Source organism: Strix uralensis, chromosome 5 (genome assembly GCF_047716275.1).
Source record: "Strix uralensis isolate ZFMK-TIS-50842 chromosome 5, bStrUra1, whole genome shotgun sequence".
NCBI classification, from domain to species: Eukaryota; Metazoa; Chordata; class Aves; order Strigiformes; family Strigidae; genus Strix; species Strix uralensis.
The window spans coordinates 76519930-76538110 of record NC_133976.1 but is presented as its reverse complement, the minus strand read 5'-3'; the positions used below and the strand labels follow the sequence as shown (position 1 = coordinate 76538110).

Genomic DNA, 18181 nt, shown 5'->3' with positions numbered 1-18181 from the left:
CTCACAGACCCGACGCGGCGGGGGCGGGGCGGCGCACGGCGGCTGCAGTCTTGTCGCTGCCGCGTTGGCTGGCGCGCCTGTCGCTCCCGGCGCCCCCGGCGCTCCATTGGCCGCGCGGGGCGCGGGGGGTGTCTCCCCCCTCCCGCCGTGACGCGCCGAGGGGCGCCCCCGCCCACATTCCACAGCTGGAGCCGTCCGGGGACCGAGCGCCGATTGGGGCGCGGCCCGACGGCCGGCCGCGCTCCTCGCCCCCCATTGGCGGCCGCGGCGGCGGGGGCGGGGCCTGGCGGGGGCGTGGCGCGGCCGCGGGGCGGTGGGGGCGCGGCGCGCAGCTGGCGGGGGTGACCCGCCCGCCCCGGTGCCCGCTCACTCCCGGCGGCGGTGGCGGCGGGGACGCGGCCTCAGCGGGGCGGGGAGCGAGCGAGCGGCTCCGCGGCCCATGGGAGCGGGCGGCGCGGCGTGAGCTGGCAGTCGCGAGTGGGCAGGGGGAGAGCACGGAGCGGGGGGGGCGGTGGATCATCGGCCGGCGGGGGTGCCCCGTTGCTTGCGGCCGCCATGGAGGTGTGCGAGAGCGGTGGGGAGCAGCTACCGCTGCTGCACTGGGACCGCAAGCTGAGCGAGCTGTGCGAGCCCGCCGACCCCGACACCCTGCTGTGCCACACGGTGAGGAGCGGCGGGGGCGGCTCCTGGCGGCGCTGCCCGGCCGGAGCCGCCGGGAGGGCGGGGGTGGGATGGCTGAGACGCCCCCCGCGGGCGGCCGTGTTTCGGGGGGCCGTGGCAGCGGTCGTGCCGGGCGCCCTCGGTCGCCCCTTGGGATGGGCTGGGTGCCGGGCGTGTAAAGGCGCTGCGGCCGTAGCCCTTCGGCCAAGCGGGGCTCGGCCTCGGCCTCTCCGGGCCCGCTGCCGCTCCGGGCCCGGCCTCCCGGGGGGAGCGAGGTGCCCCCCCGCCAGGCGTTGGGGCCGCGGCTCGCCCCGTCTGCGCCGGGGTGTCACAACTTCCTCCCCTCTGCGGCCGGGTGCAGCCGTTGGCGGCTCCTGGGAGTCGGGGTCTCGCACCCGGCGCTCCGCCCGCAGCCCCCCGTTCCCCCCCCGCGCTGGCCGGGAGCCCGGCCCTGGCCGCGCCGCTTCCCCGCCGCGGGCAGCCCCCTCCCGCCCCGGGGTCCCTCTTTCCCGTCAGCGCTGACAGCTTCTCCCGGCCGCCCCATCAAGGGTCGCCGGCCGCGTCTCCTCCTCCAAAGCGAGACTCTCCCGGCACCGTCCCGCTCCCCGGTGCCCTCCAGCGCGGCGAGGAAGGGACAGAAGGCCCCGGTTTGTGCCGGCAGCCGGGGAGGGATGTCGTGAACCGAGGGGCTGGCGGGCCCTGCGCTCAGAGCCTGGTCGTTGGCCATCGGGCCAGTGTCGGAAAAGTTGACTGTGCTGTAGACATGCTACGAGAGGTCTTTTAAAAACGTTGATGAAATCTTTCTTGAGTTGCTTTGAGGACCAGCACGGGAAGTTTTAATGACTACTTTTTTTTTTTTTTTGACTGGACTCCCCATATTTTTACTTGTGCAGAATGAATAGTTAGGACAATCCCAAGGAAATGCATCTTGTTATCTCTCTGCTCTATTGTTTCTCTGTTAATCTGGAGGCTTTTTGCAAGCACCAAGATACAACTTTATAAAGCTGTGTAGGTGCAAATCCGAAGTGGAAGTGAGCAGGACCGCTTCAGCACAGCGTGCACGGAAGACTCCTCAAGTTCACTGTTTGTGCAGAGCACAGGGCAGGCGAGCTTGGGGCAGTTGTTGAGCACGTGCTCGAATGGAGACCCTGTGTAACACGGTGGTGGTGACTAGCGTGCGGCAGAGTGCCTGAGGAAAGGTGCTTGGCAGGTGCTGGCCCGTGTGCTGCGTTTCATTCTTGCACTTAAGAGAGTGAGGTGCAAAGACAGTCACCCCACAGAGAGGGACCAGCCTCTTCTCGTGGGAGCAGTGGTGATCCCACGGCGCGGTGTGTGGTGAGGCAGCGTGCTGGCGCTGTGTGGAGATCATGGTGTTAGCCTTGAAAGGCAAACAAGGAAAATGTTACTTCTTGTGTGTGGTACGTGGTGGCCTTGCTGATCCGGGATCGTATCCGTCACAAGCTCCAAACCTCGTTTCAGCAGGAAGCAAGCCCGCTGCACGCGTGACTGTCTTTAAACATTGTTTGGCTTCTTTGTCTTTGAAAATTCATGGGCTTTCTTGCGCAATGTGTATCTTCTGGTAGATCCGGGGAAAAGCAATCATATGTTATGGTGGGTTGGTTTTTTTAAAGAGCCAGCAGGAACACTCAACAATGTCCTTCAAACAGCTGTTTCCTTGTGTTTTTTCTTTAACGAGACACAGCCTTTTTCTTTAATAAGAGGAACGTTGTGAATGAAATGAGAGACTCTTCGGAGAGTGCTCCTGCTCAGATTTTTACAGTTGTGCTGGGATATTTCCTCCTGCTTTGTTTGGATCCTTGTGATGAGAATGGAGTTGTCACTCTTAACTTTTGTTTTCTTATTTAGTGTTCTCTTTTTTTTTTTTTTTTTAATTAGTGCCCTGAAGGAGATCCAGTGCTTGAGCTAGAACTTGTGGCTGCAGTGACATGGATATGTGTATTTTCTGTCCTATTTCAAGCAGCCTGGGACTTGGTTTTAAGTGTAGCTTGACAACCAAAACATCCTGGCTGTCTGGTGGATGGAAATGCGGTGATTTTCCCTCTGCTGTTTTCAAGTTTTATTGGCGATTTTAAGCTTCAAATGCTGTGATGATGTGTGTTTTGCAAGAGGCAGCTGCAAAAATTTGGGTTGTGACCCCCTTTATTGGGAGTAACAGTCTACCATTGAAGTCAGATAAAAAGTATGAAATCAATTCATCTTTTTGGTTGTTTTTGGAATTCTTCGGAGAGAAGCTCTCAGTAAAAAAAGATAAAAGCAATGCTGTGCATAAAGTAGGTGGAGTAAGGTATTAGGATTTTTAGAGGGGGAAAAAAATAGAGGTTTTCTGAAACTAACATTCTCTAGGGGGAAAAAAGGACATTTCTGCCTGTTGAACTTTTTCTTTTGCAAAGTGCATCCTGCTGTGTGAAGGAAGACACTGTGCTTGGTATCATGAAACACAAGTTCTCCATTTACCTCTGGCCAAAACTTCATAGAATCATTTTCAAAAACAAAACAAACAAACAGACCCTCTGAATGAAACATTTGTTCTTCTCCTGGCTTATGCTTTCCATCTGGGAGGACTGGTTTGACCCAGCTGGTTCTGCTGTGTTTGTAAACTTATTGCAGGGTGTTTCTGAAAGGATGGTGGTGATGAGGAGACCCTCCTGCGCTCTGTCCGTGTGAGTGCCCACCACTTGTGCTGTCATCCTCCCGGCTGAGGAACACATGCGCTATGGCATCTTCTGGTCTTGGCGCGCTCCAGAGGTGTCCCACAGCTGAATGTGCAAGTCTGCGTTCAAGGAAACTTCTGGATGGGCTTAGGAAAGGTGCCTGGGATAGTCACACAGCGTAGGAGCGTGAGCTTGACTGGTGAGGGGGAGGAGGGAGAAGATGACGATGACTGAGGGGAGAGCTCACAAGCAGGAAGAAGGATCAGGGTCCTTTGGCAGTCGGACCTGTGTGCACAGACAGGCAAGGGTGAGAATTCTGTGCCAGCTGCCATTTGTGTATTTTAAGTTAAAATTTAACCTTTTTATGACTACAAAGGCTGTTTGTGGGTCTGGTTGATTTGAAACTAGTAGACAAGTGTGAAAGTATGCATACACTTAAAAACTTGACCTCTATTTTAAACTGTTCCAGCCTGCCTTAATTACCAGGGCTGAAATCCAGCCTCTCCGGGGATTTGCATTTCTCTTTAACAGCTGATGATTTCACCAGCGCCTGAAGCAGCGTGAGGAACGGTTCCCTCACTCCACTGGCACTGTCAGTGATACCATCGGCTGTTCTGGGAGAAAGTGGGACCTCGAGGAGCTCAGCTCTGGTGTTGGCAGGCAGCAGTCCTTGAGGTGGCTCATTAAAGTCTTCACAGTTTATAGTAATCACCAGATAGCTTTATAGTGGTTATTTTTCCAGACTGGCTTAGTTTCTCATCTAAGAAAAGGCTGAAAGGTTTCCCAGAGGTGTGTTCATGGCATATGTGACGTGTCTGCATATATAATCTTCATGTGCCCTGTAGCTTTTTATGATTGTGTGTCAGTAATACCATACACTGGCATTGTGCAAGGTATTATTATTATTATTATATGCTTTTTCTTTTCCTGGCAGTTGAGCAGAAAGGAAGCATAAAGGCTGCCACTGCCCGAAGGCAGCAGAAGCATGGCCAGGTTGCAAACTCTTCACCTTTGTTCCACTGCTGTTCCTTCCTGTAACACGCAGGCAGGCTTGAAGTGGGAGAGCTCTGCTTGCAGTCATGGGTCTCTGTTGGAGTTGATCTGCGGATGTACGTGGCCCATCTGGGATGGCATCTTCAGTGACAAATGCCAGATCTGATGCAGATGGATAAGTCTGTTGACAAACATGCTGTGAAGTGCCAACTACCTGTCCCGTTGCTGGATGGGAGATGAAAGGCAGATGGTTCTTACTGAGCCTTTGACATTTAAAAAGTTGTCCTTATTTAATACTGAGGAGGCTGTCTTTTATCACCCGTTTTCATGGTTATTTTAACACATTAGCTGCTGGCTGCTGCTTCCAGATGGTAGCAAAATGCAGCTGAATGTAAGTATGACTGTGATCTTGGCATGGCAGATGTAGAACTGCACCTGCCCTACAGGTATGTGGAGGCAGCGGCTGGCTTAAAAGTTCAGGTTTAAATTCCCAGATGTCATGTCCTGAGTGTCTTGATGATGAGCGGTTAACTGGAAGATACTTCAGATGCTAAGTAGCCCAAATCGCTTATTCTTTAAAGAGCTTGACTATTGAACTTGAAGTTCACATAAAAAAATTGAAATGCCTCAAATACCCCATTGCTGATGCAATTGTCTGAGCAGTGTTTGAGCTCAGCAAGCCGGTTGCTGTGTCACTAGTGATGCTGTGGGAAGCTCAGCTTTGGAATATGGGTGCAGTGTAGGTTGGTATGAGTGGAGGAGGCGTCCCAGGCCTCGGCTAGCAAATTGCTATCTCTCTGCGAGAGCAAAACCGAAGCGATCCGCCCCTGAAGGTTAGTGTTGGGGTTGTGATTGTCATCTAAGATGAGCTGGGGAAACTTTGAGCCGGCCTTCTTTCCTCAGATGAAAATTGCCCATTACAAGCCTCTGAACCTCACCGGGAGCTTGCTGTGACTCATTTCCTCTGCCACAAAAATGATGGTCGCTGTTACTTCATGTTCTGATGACTTCTGCAGAAATGCTGCCTCTGAATGAGCTGCCAGGGATTGCCTCTAGTTTTTGCAGTACGGCAGCAGCAATAGTTAATTTAAATGGACGGCAGTGCTTGATTTTTGCAATCCATGTGTATTTAATTAAAAGTTGAGGTTACCACAGCACATACGGATTTGGAGCTGGCTGTACCTTATTTTGTGGTGGCTGCATGTAGCTCTCAAAAAGCTGGTGTCAATGTAGTTTGATCTAATTTTTTTTTTTTTTTTTGGTGGGGGGCAAGGTACTTCATTTATTTGAAAGTGGGGTTTGGCCTGTTGCCCATTAACAAGAAAGCTGAAATCTCTCATTCTTTCTTCTCTATACACCTGCATACAGAGGAGCAGACAGCTGACTTCAGGTGAAATATTTGTAAAGTCAGTACCTTAAAGGATTTTGCCAAAATTCTCCAGTAAAGAGGGGACGTGTGAAAGTAAGATTTTTAAATAGTTGTATACAGACTTCGCACAAAGCAGTTGTGTTAAATTTTGAGAATATTTTTTTTAATATGGAAAAATCAAAATCAGGGTCACAACTGCTGAACAGCAGAACTAGTTTTATTCAGTGCCTTGTGCTGAAAGCTATTCCCCCCCCCCCCCCCCCCCCTTGTTTTCTTCCCAAATTTAAATAAGAAAACTATTCTTGTTTGCCAGAGGACATGTCAGGTACTCATAATGGGTCTAAATGATCTACAGTTCCTCTAAAAGCTGAGATAAACAGAAGTGGGATACTTTGAAACTTTACCCTCCCATTTTCTGACAGTTAACATTAGAAAAATAAGGGTATTGAGTTGCTGGCTGGTTTCATTTGGACTGGCTGTAACTGTATAGTGAAGTGCTTGATCTGCAGTGAGGACGGGAACTGGAAAAAATATTAGTCTATCCTGGGACTGACTTTGAAGCATGGTAGATAAGAATAAGCCAGCATTTAATGTACAAAACCACTGTTTTTTTCCCTGATGGACGTGACTGATCTGCAGTGTCCTCTGCAAATGTTTTCTTACTTTGGAAAGCCAGTCATTAAGTGCGGAGCAGGTCCTGTGTGATAGCTGGGGTAAAGGAATTCCATTCATGGTGTTACCAGACAGGGTTTTCCTGTGTCTGGAGTTGTTGAACTTATCTACAGGCATGGGGGAAACCTGTGCTCTTTGCAGGTCTCTGTTTGCACTGTGAAGAGTCCCTTCTTTGGGGTCTTTCATAGCTGGAGGTTAATAAAGTTTCTGCTATCCGGGGGGCGGGGGGGGGGGGGGGGCACGATGGGGACACAACCATTTTTTTTATTAAAAGCAGTCTCACTTTTTAGGCTCATCTGTGTCTGTGGAGGAGGCTGATTGACTAGCTGCAGATCCCAGATGGGGATGTGCAATCTGATTTGATCTTTTCGTGTCCCTCTTGCTTTCTGATGCACTGACTTCAGCTGCAGCAGTCCACTTGCACCTTATTTCTCCTCCTCTGCAAGTCTGCCCTCATGCTTTTGCTTGTACACTGTAAGATCAGACCATCTTCGTGCCAGCTGTGACAAATAAAATAAAGAGGCCTTCGACCAATGTACTGCCAGCTCAGACTGTCTCACCTGTACTTCTTGCTGTGTGGCTGTCACCTATACCACCACCTGGCAAAGCCACTTTATGTCCAAGCTGTTGGACAGATGTGGGAGGGAAGTAACTGCTGCAGAAAAAAATTGCTTCGGTGCCTTAGGAGCCACTGTGTGCAGCAGTACTGTGCTGTGGTGACACAAGATGGTGCCCCTGGTCTTGGGGGGCTTGTAAGCTTCCATTAATAGGCTTTTTTGCAGAGCTAAGCTAGAGTGAATGTGCTCAGCTTTGTTATGGCAGGAGCAAGGAGCTAACACCTTGTCAGCAAGGCGGCTCCCATGGCCCTGCTTGTGCAATGTCTTGATAGCTACTAATCCTTCCGAAGAGCTGTGTGGTCTGTGTCACTGTGGGCTCGTTTTCTCCTGGTGCCTCTGAGCAACCTCTGAGATGCTTGGTTGCTGCTTTGAAAGTGAAGAGATGATCCTTGGAAAGTAGCTCTCTGTCTCTGACCAGCCAAGTTATCTTGCTGGCATTGCGCTTGCGGATGGATGCTACTTCTTTGTGCCGTATTCAAATATTGGTTATCAGGCCCTGCTGTCCTCAGTGCTGTCTGTACTCCTTCCTCCCTGCATCTCCAAAAGCTGTTTTCTGTTCACTTTGTAATACTTGATTTAAACATCCATCATCTATTTCCTCTGTCTTGGGCTGCTTCTCTCCCTTTTGGAGAAGGATCATTTTGTGGGTGAGACTTTAGCAGTTATTGATAACCAGTCAGGGTGATTAACCTATCTCAGTGGCATTTTTCACAGGCTGTATTGGCTGCTTACCTTGAGTTTATGAGGTCCTCTCTTTAACTCCTCTGATTCCCTAGAGCAGCTTTCCTTTTCCAAGGGAGATGGGTTCTGAGTGGTCCTCGAGGGGCTCTCTCACAGGAGAGCTCTGCATCTGTTTTTTCAGGGAGGACACATTTCTGTTGTTGTTCCCTGTCCATCTCTCTGAATCATGGAGATGAGAAATCGGTGCAATCTGGATGCCCTTTGGCTGTGTTTTTTTTCTGGGTGACAAGACCTGACAGTGCGGTTCTGCACCTGGATGTAACCGCAGGCTGTTGTGGCAGCTGCTTGGGAGCTCACTGAGTTGTAAAATCACTTCCTTGCAAGAAATTATCTTTCAGGGGTATCAGTTCCCTGACACAGTTTACCCTGCAGCAGCCCGGGTACTGGTGCTGACGTGAGAGGACAGATAGGAATATTTGGCTGGGAAGAGTGGTGGAACTGCATTTTGGGTTAAAGGAATGTCCAGTGGGAATAGTCTGGGTAGCTTTACCGGTTGTGCTTGGGTATAATCCTGATGTGAGCATGCATGTATTTATTTGATCCCAGTGGACTATTATTTGGCGGTCACTGGAACGAAAGGGGAGGAGGAGGCAGTTGATCAAGGATCAATAGGAAAAAGGGTTGTTTGTGAAGAGTGTGGATATGTAGCAGAGAAATGGACAGACCTGAGCTTCAAAGAAGCACTGGTGCTGGATCCAGTCAATGGTACTGCCACCCCTCCATGATGCTGAGTGTTGGTAAAAAGTGCAGGCTGTCTTGGATGCTAAATTGTTTGTCTTCTATAAAAGTGACAGAAACAGTGTGTGAAAAATAAGCTTGGCTTAGGCCACATTTTTACTGGCAAATATGTTACCCTTTCACCTCATTTAAGCGAGTAATAGGCGGTAAAGAAGACAGATCAAAAATGGTGAGGTTTAATAAGGCATAGCAGAGATGGGCATTGTGTCCGTTGTCTCCAGTCTGAGGTGCTAAGCTCTTTGTATCAAGGACTGTCATTCTCTGTCTGTGAGTTGTCAAATGTAGCTTGCGACCGCAGAAAGGAGAGTCACTGAATTGAGTTATATCAGTGGTAAATGTGTGCAGTAATGATATAAATGCCCTATCAAACAAGGAGTGCTCCCTCTCATGAAGGCGAGTTTGGAAGCAGAGAAGCCAATGTGAGAAAATAAGGAAAGGCTGGTTAAATGGGATAGACCTGAATTACTGGAGCTGTCCCCATAGCTGCTGTCCATCCAAATGTGTAGCTTAATAGTGTCAGTGACCTCTCTGTGCCTTCACTGTGTCTTGGAATCTACTCACTTTTTTTTTTTTTTTTTTTCCATCTGCTGCTAACCAGCTTTCAATCTTCTGTATGTGATCTGGCTCTGCTGTGGTGACAAGCAAAAATCTAATGGAAAAATGCGACACCCACTTCATCTCTTTCCTCTGCCAAGGAAAAACATTCCCCTGAAGCCACGCTGGGGCTGGCTGTGTCCTTTCACGCAATCTGTTAGTCATATGTGGTGAGAAATAGAGACCGGGCTCTCTCATAACCTCTTAGGGAGTTTTGGGCAGGCACCTTAGGGAGCTTCAGACCTTCTTCCTTGCAAAATCTCATGTGTCCTGAGCAGAGATGCAGGAGGGAAGTGAGTTGGTGTTGGTGGAGGCTTCTCCCCTGTAGTAGAGGGGCAAAGAGCAATATTGCTGATACACTTTAGTGGCTCACCTGGAGCTGTACATGCCAAACTTGCTCCTCTCCTGCAGCTCTGCCAGGACAAGCCCTGGCTGTTTGGTGACACCCTGGAGCACTCATCTCCCAGCTCTTGCTGGGGTTGAGGTTGCCTGCAGAGGTAAGGTGTGTGCTCCCTTGTGTGAGATGGGTTAATCTACAGTAGAGAGGTGGAAGGTCACTTGCCCTTGTTCTGCACCGAAGATGTTGAGTGCTGCCCCTGATCTTGGATGTAAGCAGAGTCTTCAGCTGTGGCAAAATGCTTTTAAGCATGTGGTGGCTTGCAAAGCAAGGAAAACATCTTTAAATTGCTGAGATTTGAAGTATCCTGTCTAATTTTCCTTCTCCAAAGTTTGGATGCCGTGATGCGAAGGTCTGTAGAAATGAGTGGAGAAAGAGCCAGGCTCTTTACATCACCGCATGACAGGAGGATGAGAGAAAATGGCCATCAATTCAAGTGAGAGAGGTTCAAACTGGTGTACTGGGTCTGGCTGAGCCACAATTGGTTTTCCCCTGTAGCAGCCCTCATGGTGCTGTGTTTTATGCTGGGATCTGGCAGGGTGTTGATAGCACACTGGTGTTGTGGCTACTGCTGAGTAGAGCTTACACAGCACCAAGGCTCTTTCCGACATTTTCCCCCCCACAGTGGGACGGGGTGGGCAAGGTCTTGGGAGGGGACACAACCAGGACAGCTGACCCGAACTGACCAAAGGGATATTCCAGACCATATGACGTCTGCTCAGTGTAAAGCTGGGAGAAAGGAGGAGGGGGGTGGGGTCACCCTTGGTCCTCCGAGGCAACCACTACACGTGTTGGAGCCCTGCTTCCTGAGAAGGCCCGACATCGCCTGTTCATGGGAAGTAGAGAATAAATCTGTTTTCTTTTTTTGCTTCCGTGCGTGGACCTTTGCTTCGCTTTGCTTATATTAAAACTGCTTTTGTTTTACCCACAAGGGTTGGTTTTTTTTTTTCCTATCTTATTTTCTTTCCCCTCTTTGCCCTGTTGAGAAAAAAAGGGGAAGGGGGGGAAGTGATAGAGCGACTTGGTGGATGCCTGGCATTTAGCCAAGGTCAAACCACCACAACTGGTAAGGAAAAACGGCTTCACTGTGAGGATAGCTGAGCATGGGAACAGGTTGCCCAGAGGGACTGCACCATCTCCTTCCTTGGAAGTTTTTAAGACTTGAGTGGTTAAAGCCCTGAGTAATTTGGTCTGAGCTTAGCACTGACCCTGCTTGGGCAGGAGTCTGGGCTAGAGACCACCTGAGCCCCCTTCCAGTTGGAGCTTTGCTCTGGTTCCTTCCACAGTAGTCCTGGACCCAAGGCACTGCCTTGCTCAGGTTTAGATATGGCATTTCTAGGCAGTAGTCTGATCCCTGAGTTTTTCATGTCCACATTAAACTGCTGAGTGATTGAGGCCACTTGATTTTGCTGATTTTTCTTAGGAAACTTGTTTCTGATGACCACAGTTTCACAGAAGCAATGCTTTTGGGTTTTTTTTTTTTTTTCAGTTCTGATTTGGATTTACGGCAACAGGGAGAAGGAAAGCTGAACTGGGTTCCATCCATCCTGAACAAATGCTTCTGTGCAGCACACATGATGTTCAGAGCGGTGTGTTGGACATGTGGTTTGTTTATGCCCCATAATTTTGTTCAGGATTTTCCTGATAAAATTCTGGGTGCCTTACCTACTTACTGTCATATGATATGACCGTGTAAGAGCCTACAGCATTTGTTTTGAGGCTGTTTGTCTTTATGCAACCTCATACCTATAAGGATTAGCTACTACCTGTGTTATTTCCTTTTTGTGGCTAACCCTGAAATGGTAGGTGTGCGAAGAGACTGCCCTGCGTAGTAGCTCATGTGACTAGCTCAGAGGAGGTTTTGTAGACCTAAAACCTGAAAAATAGCCAACAAAAAAACCCTGAGCCAAGCCCTGAATACCAAGTTGGGTGTCTGTTCTTTTACCCTTGCAGTCCTGCAGCAAATTCTGTGCACAAGGGGAAGCTTATTCCAAGGCTGCTTTTTTCCCCAGTCTCCTATAGGTTTTTCTGTCAGCTTCAGTAATCTGCTTGCAGTGTTTTCATTTTGTGTGGGTTATCTGAAAATGTGTATTCTCGTTTATGGAGCTTCTGGTACCCACAGAAGAGATTTGTGTGAGTATGTATAGAACCAAAACTTAAGAACAGTAAAGAGCTGATCTGCTCCTCCAGCTTTTCTTGCAGCAAAAGTGATGATGTGACTGTTGCCTTTGGGGAAGGCTTGTGATATTACGGACAGCATGAGATCTTCAGGAGGAACCAAGACTAAGGTCATTATTTCTTGCAGCCACATACCTGGCTTTCTTGGATCTGTCCTGTCTGGCAAAGGATGAAGAACAAGGAAAATATGACATCTAAACCGTCTGCTTTCATACCTCCTAATATGAGGCAGTGGCTGACTTTCTGTAAAACATCTGTCTTTCTCATCACGGGTGTAACTGGCCTAGTCATCAGCACTGATGGTGTGTCTTGCTCGAGCTCCTCAGTGCTGCAGCTCCCTTCCCCTCCTCCTCTCCGCTGCTCCCCCCACACAGCTGTGCGCATGATTCAGGGCTGGGACTGGTGTGGTGCTTGGGGCAGGCTGGTAAGCTGTATTTTTCAGAGAACAGGCATAGAGTTGTGGGTTTTTTTTTAAAAAGAATTAAAAACCAAAGTGACCTGCCTACATACAGCTCTGATGCCTCCCGTGCTCCCTGGTGAAATGCTGTGGGGCCTAAGGGCTCCCTGGGGATGTCCCCTTCAGCTGGCTGTGGGCCACCCGCCCTTCCTCTCATTGGAGAGTGTTTCTCCCCCTTGCCTCCCCAGACCATTGCCTGCATGTCTGCCTGCCCCCTTCCCTCCCAGCACCCCTGAAGGACCTGAGGCCGAGACTTCCTGGGAGGCTCTTGCCCACAGTTACCAAATTGATGACAACAGCTCTCCAGCGAGCTGCGGAGGGCGGGAGCTGGCAGCTGCTGGAAGGCTCCAGATGTGCGAGGGCACTGTGCCACAGCCCTGCCCTTGGGGTGCCCAGCCGGCTTGCACTGCCAGCAGCTGGAAGGCCCCGGTCAGGCATGACTCCCTGAAGAAACGGGCATGGCAGAAATGAGCTTTGGCGCTAATTTTGAGGCATGAGCTTTCTGAATGTGAAACTTGTGTCCTCCTCGTGCCTTGGTGCTTTTGCAGTTCTGTTTCTGTTCATCTTGTTTGCTTCTCCTGGCTTTCAGTGGATGCTGTCACTTACAAGAAGGACTAAAACACAAAGAAAAGTCTTGCTTTTGTACTTGTCCAGGGTGACTTGTGGCTTCTTACAGGGCTGTACTAATTCAGAGAAAAATTTCAGCTGAATTCCTATCAACTGTTATCTTTCTCTGCTGAGAGAGTGCAACAGTGAGTCTGCTCTGGGACTTGGGAATGTTTTCCTATTGCTGTTGCTTGTTTGTTGGTTTGTTAAAAATATGTTGCAAAACCACAGGGGAAAGATGGACTTAATTTATGTTACTGTTTCTTCTCAACTACAAACATGTCTGCAAGATAAAAAACAACAAAAAAGTGGCGCTGACCTTGAAAATTCTGCAGTAAATGTTTTGATTTCTTTTCTAAAAAATTAAAATTACAGGCATTTCATGCCCCAAACATCTTTTTTAGCTTTAATGAAAAAGATCTGGAAGAGAGGCATACAGACAACCCTCTCCTCAGTACCTTGCTTGGATCAGCTTTCTGGCAAGATTAGTTGAGGATGAAAGAACCTACTTGGTTTTAAGATGTAGCTTCAGTGTTTGAGGGACATTATGTGATACGGTAGCTGGGAGGGAGCTACAAGGAACGTCTGGATTCATTTGATTTTGTTTCAAATTTGCAGGTATTTGAGGGGAAAAAGGAGGTTGGAAATAGAGGCAAGAAATGAGAATCTGCAGAAACTTGCATTGCTGAAGGCCAAGGGAAGAGACCACTGAAGCAGTTACTCAGTGCAGAAAGCTGTAAAGTTCATCTATCAAGACAGCCAGGGTTATGACTGTGAATGGCTAATTAACTGTGCCACTGCCATAGCAGTGATTAAAGCATCGAGAAGTAAAATCTGGGGAGATGCATGGAAACCTGGGGCTTGTAGGCATCAGTATGCTACACTTTGGCTGTGGGCTTTTCAATTCTTGACACCTGGATATCTGAAAGAGGCTAATTTGGGAGAGTTCAAAGAACAACAGCAAAAGTAAGTGGTTGAAGTAGCTGGTTTATGAGGAAAGATTAAAAACATTAAATGAGTGTTGCTTTGACAGGTGTTTGGAAGAGGATGTGGAAGTGATATGATCAGAACACTTTGTTAAGCTCACACTAATATTATTGAAGCCTCTTTCTCTGTTTCATATGATGTATATAAAGTAATTTTCAGTATCAGTACCAGAATAGAGAGTCTATGAAAACTTTGGTTGCAGCTGTTGTTCTCAAAACACACAGATAATGAGTATCATTGTACTCACAGCAAAATCCCTTCAGAGTTTTGTGCTTGGAGTAAAATTATTGTTGTGAAGGGAAATATGAATCTTAAGCTATCATTATGCTATTCCTTTTTTAAACTAATATCCTTCTCTTTTTGCCCCAAGTAATACTTAAAGGTTAATGAAGAGTAAAAAAGAATCAGTGTGAAGTAGAGAGGAGCTGATGATCAGCTAAGAATATCCAAGGGGAAAACACCATGTTGACAAGTGTAAGGGTGGTAAGGGGACTTTTTTTAATGGTGTAGTATGAAAACTAACCATTGTCAGTAATCAGGTTACAAAACTTCTTGGAACCAACAAACCTGGATAACTGGAAATCCTGATAGGCAGAAAGGTACCAGAGGAGAAGTTTGGCTTGTTGACACTGATTTTTGTTGGGTCATGACATGAGGAAATGTCTGAAAACATTAAATCGATTAAGAAAGAGTAAAAGGGAGGAAATAAAAACTATGCACTGGGGATCCTGGCACCAAACATATTTAAAAATACAGAAGAGCTCTCGTAGGATTCCATAGTTACAGCGTGGAAGGATACAGATATGATTTAACTCTGGTAGGTAGGATTTTATGAAAAGCAGATATAGTGAGACAAACCTGATTTCATTCTTTGAGGTAGAAAAAGATTGAAAGTAAATAGAGCCATTTTGCAAGTAATTGGATATTTATTTCATTGTATTGATTAAAAAATTGTACCACAAAATGTGTGAAATTAAAGGGTTTACTCAAAGTAATTGCTAATGGACAATTGGTGTCAGAGGATAATTTTTTTTTTTCTTTGCAAAAAGGTACCAGCCAGAATGCTTCTCAAAATTTTTGTCCATGATCCAGAAGCAAGTTACGTGTCTAGGAACAAAAAATGTGTCTGTACCTATGGGACAGGTGAATGCATTTTGGAAATCAGGACTTGGAAGATGGTCTAGACAAGCAACTCCATGCACTCTGTTAGGGTGATTCCAAAGGAAAGAGATTAAAAAAAAAAAAAAAAAAAAATCGATGTTTTTCAAAATAATTTCTCTAACCTCAGTATACAGTGTTGGTGAAACCAGTGCTACTATGCAGTGTCCAATGTCCAGTTCCTGAAGTTCAGCTCTTAAAAAAGGATATGGAAGAACTGGAAAGCATAACAGGGAAAAAAAAAAAGCTAAAAATATACGGGAGTTGGGGAAAAATGCTCACGTCCCAATCTTTGCAGCACACCCATGTTCTTTCCCTTTCAAACAAAGGAGAAACTATCAGATCCTATAAAAGGCTACCTCAGGGAAACAGTGGATTGGGACATGTGGAAGGGTCAGACTAAGAAGGTTCCATAGTCCTTTCTAGCTTTAAATGATGTAAAACTTTACTGCTGGGCCTGTTGACTCTCTGGGTACTGCAAGGCAGAACCTACAGCAGCACCCTATGTGACTCCTTTAATTTGTCCAAATGCATCACAGCATTTGGTCGTTCTCCTAAACTGTGCTGGTTTCAGTGAAGTTTAAATAAATACCTTAATCTCTTCAAGCTATTTTGAACTGCTTGTGTTTATCATGACACCTCTTGGCACATATAAAAGGGGACAGTGCACAAGGCATGTGGGAAAGGGTAAGATTTCTGGTAGAAAAAGGCATTTATCCCAAAATACAAGGCCACCTTTATGTATGTTCCCTCTTGGAGTTGAATACCAAAGGTGGCCTTGTATTCTGTGTACCTCTATCTGGAACAGACTGGCTAAAACACACTTGATCAGTGCCAGTTTGTCCAGGGTCTTCAGCCCTGGCAGCTGAAAGGAAGCAGAGGAAAGGAAGAAAGCAAAGCAGTTACGATAAGGTATGAGGAAAACCCAACAGACTTCATGTGTGAGGAGGTGAGATGAATACCTAGACAAAAAAGGAAAGTTTCTAGCATTCATTTTAAAGATAGAGCTAGTAGAAGGTGGCAGCTGTTAAGGTCCCAGTTGTACCTATGGTACCAACTTTTAGCCCAGTTTTTAAAGTAGAAGATTGTTGTTTTGCCTCTTTTGCCATGATACTACAAGCCTGTGCTTTTCTACACCACCAGCTGGAAGAAACTTAAAATCCATTGCCTGTGGCAGGCCTTACTTTATTAATGTCTATCCAGAACTTTTGTAGCATTTTAACAAGCTTGGTAGTTTGAATGTGATGCAGGGTCAGTCTCCCCATAGTTTATAAGGGGACTCATGTTTAATTTTGGCACGCAGATTGAGACAGCAGGAGAGTGCCCAGGATGTTTGAGGAGGGTAATCTTTCTTCCTTGACATGCTCTGTATTTAGGTAGCTGGCAGATAGAAGATGCTGCTTTAAACGGCTTCCATGCTATGGCATAACCTTCTCTAGTGGTAGTGCTGTTTTGGTTTTTCTTTGGAATGTGCTAGCAGGAAAAATATTCAAGTATAGTGTGGACAGCAGATGTGGCTGGAAAATGTCTAAAAGCTGTTTTGGAAATGCAGTGGTCACCAGCAGAGTGCCCAGCTTCTCTAAAGCAGTGTTGCTGCTTCTGTTGCTAATAAAGCTCCCAGCACGCCCGTGACATGGTGTTGGGGGGAGCTGCTGCGCTGGTAAAGTGGCCCCTTCCTGACCTGCTGCTCAGCCTCAGGTGCCTCCTGGAGAAGCACTGACAACAGGTCTGGCTGGGAATGAAGCTCCTCAGCTTGATAATCCCGTCAGGCTGGTCAGGCTCTGCTGGGTCTAGCAGGAGAGGCTGAGGCTACGTGCGCTGCTGGGAGTCACCACTCACACCTGTCTGAGGACAGAATAGATGGGCAACCCTGGTCCTTCAGCGCTATTTAATTTGTGGAGCAGAGAAGTGCTCCCATGACTGCCTTTGCCATTCTGCTGTGGAAAGATAACCTACGGCAGCGGAGCAATAGTTCAAGACATACAACGCCTTAAACCTCTCTAGGTGCCTGGAGCCTGGATGTGTGCTTAGACCTCTCCTGTGATTGACGTACGGCAGGTTTATCTTTGCAAAGCTGCCTTATCTTATTTCTGCTTGGCATATGTAATGGAGCTGAGCTCCTCGCAACAGTAGGCACTGCAGCACACGCTTGGCAGATTAGGAGCTTGGGCCAGGTGTGCCCATACAGAAACCACGTGGAGGGGCAGTTCTGCTGTTCCAGGCTGCTGCCCTCATCCCCGAAGCAGCCTCTGGGGAGTTGGACACTTGGCTTATGGCCAAGACACAGAATAGAAAATATGGAAATAAAAGCAGAAGTGAGATGTAAAGTGTGGTGGGGGTTTTTTTGGTTGTTTTTTTTTTTTTTTTTTTTTTTAATCTTCCCCCCCTCTCCTGCTCCAAGAACAGGGAGTGATTTTTAAAAGACCCTGATTTTTTGGAGTACTGTTAGAATGCCTTGGAGGGGACTTTCTTCAATTACATGTCCTCTCTTAATTGAGCCCTTTTAAGGCACTTTCAGGCAGGTGTCCCAAAAATCATGATTCACACTTTTGTATAGATCTCCAACAAGAGGTCTGGTGTTTGAGCCAGGCAGGCTGTGCTGTGTCAGTTTAGTCTAGCAGCAGGGAAGGAATGTAAGTCAAAGGCCTGGCCAGGGAGATGATCTGAAGCAAGTGAGCAGATGCCAGAGAAAATCTGGACCAAGCAAATGGAGAAAGGCAGGCAAATGGGGCAAGGAAGTGTAATGAGTTGTGTGCAGACCAGACTGTGACTTTACTGGTCTGCAATACCTTCCAAAGAGAAATGGCTGAGCAGGACTGGTGCTGGGAAATGGCTCTTTCAAAAGCTCAGTCACTAGCAGATGCTGCAATGTCTGTGAGCTTTAAGGTAGTGCTGTGGCTATCTGAAATGTGTCCATGCAACGCTTTGCTTCAGAGCTCTTGCATTAAGCAGAGATGTTTGAAACATCTCAGACTGGAGTGGGTTTTTCCTCATGACAAGTTGTACCCATGCAGGTGCTGATCTCTTCCTTGAGACTTTAGAGGGGAGAGGGACCTGGTGTAGCAGTAGCCCTGAGGTTACATATAGCTTGATGCAGTGTCTTGTAGCAACAGGGAGGAGGTAGCCCTCATGGTTTTCTTTTTGTCTCTAAACAGATTGTCAAGGATTTCTGCAAAATGGAATGTCACAATTCGTGTAACCAGTGCTTTCAGGCTTCTAATTGCGGCTGTCAGCAGTCCCGTTTGCGATGCTCAGAGACACCTAAGCCCCAGCTGTCAGTAAACATACAGACAAAACTATATCACTTTTCCCAGAACACGCTGCAAGTTAGTTTAGCTGGGC

At 47.7% G+C, this 18181-nt stretch overlaps 1 protein-coding gene across 2 annotated transcripts in view; it reads left to right on the top strand.

Annotated features, from left to right (window-relative positions):
* Nucleotides 1-460: 460 nt before the first annotated feature.
* The window catches only part of CREB3L2 (cAMP responsive element binding protein 3 like 2), an 83700-nt gene continuing 65979 nt past the window's right edge, over nucleotides 461-18181 (top strand). Inside the window, exon 1 of one of the 2 annotated variants that reach the window (XM_074871785.1) lies at nucleotides 461-663. In XM_074871785.1, the coding sequence (XP_074727886.1) occupies nucleotides 556-663 (108 nt within the window). In that variant the 5' untranslated portion in view covers nucleotides 461-555. The remainder of the gene's footprint in view (nucleotides 664-18181) is intronic. The other variant, XM_074871784.1, reaches the window with a different exon arrangement.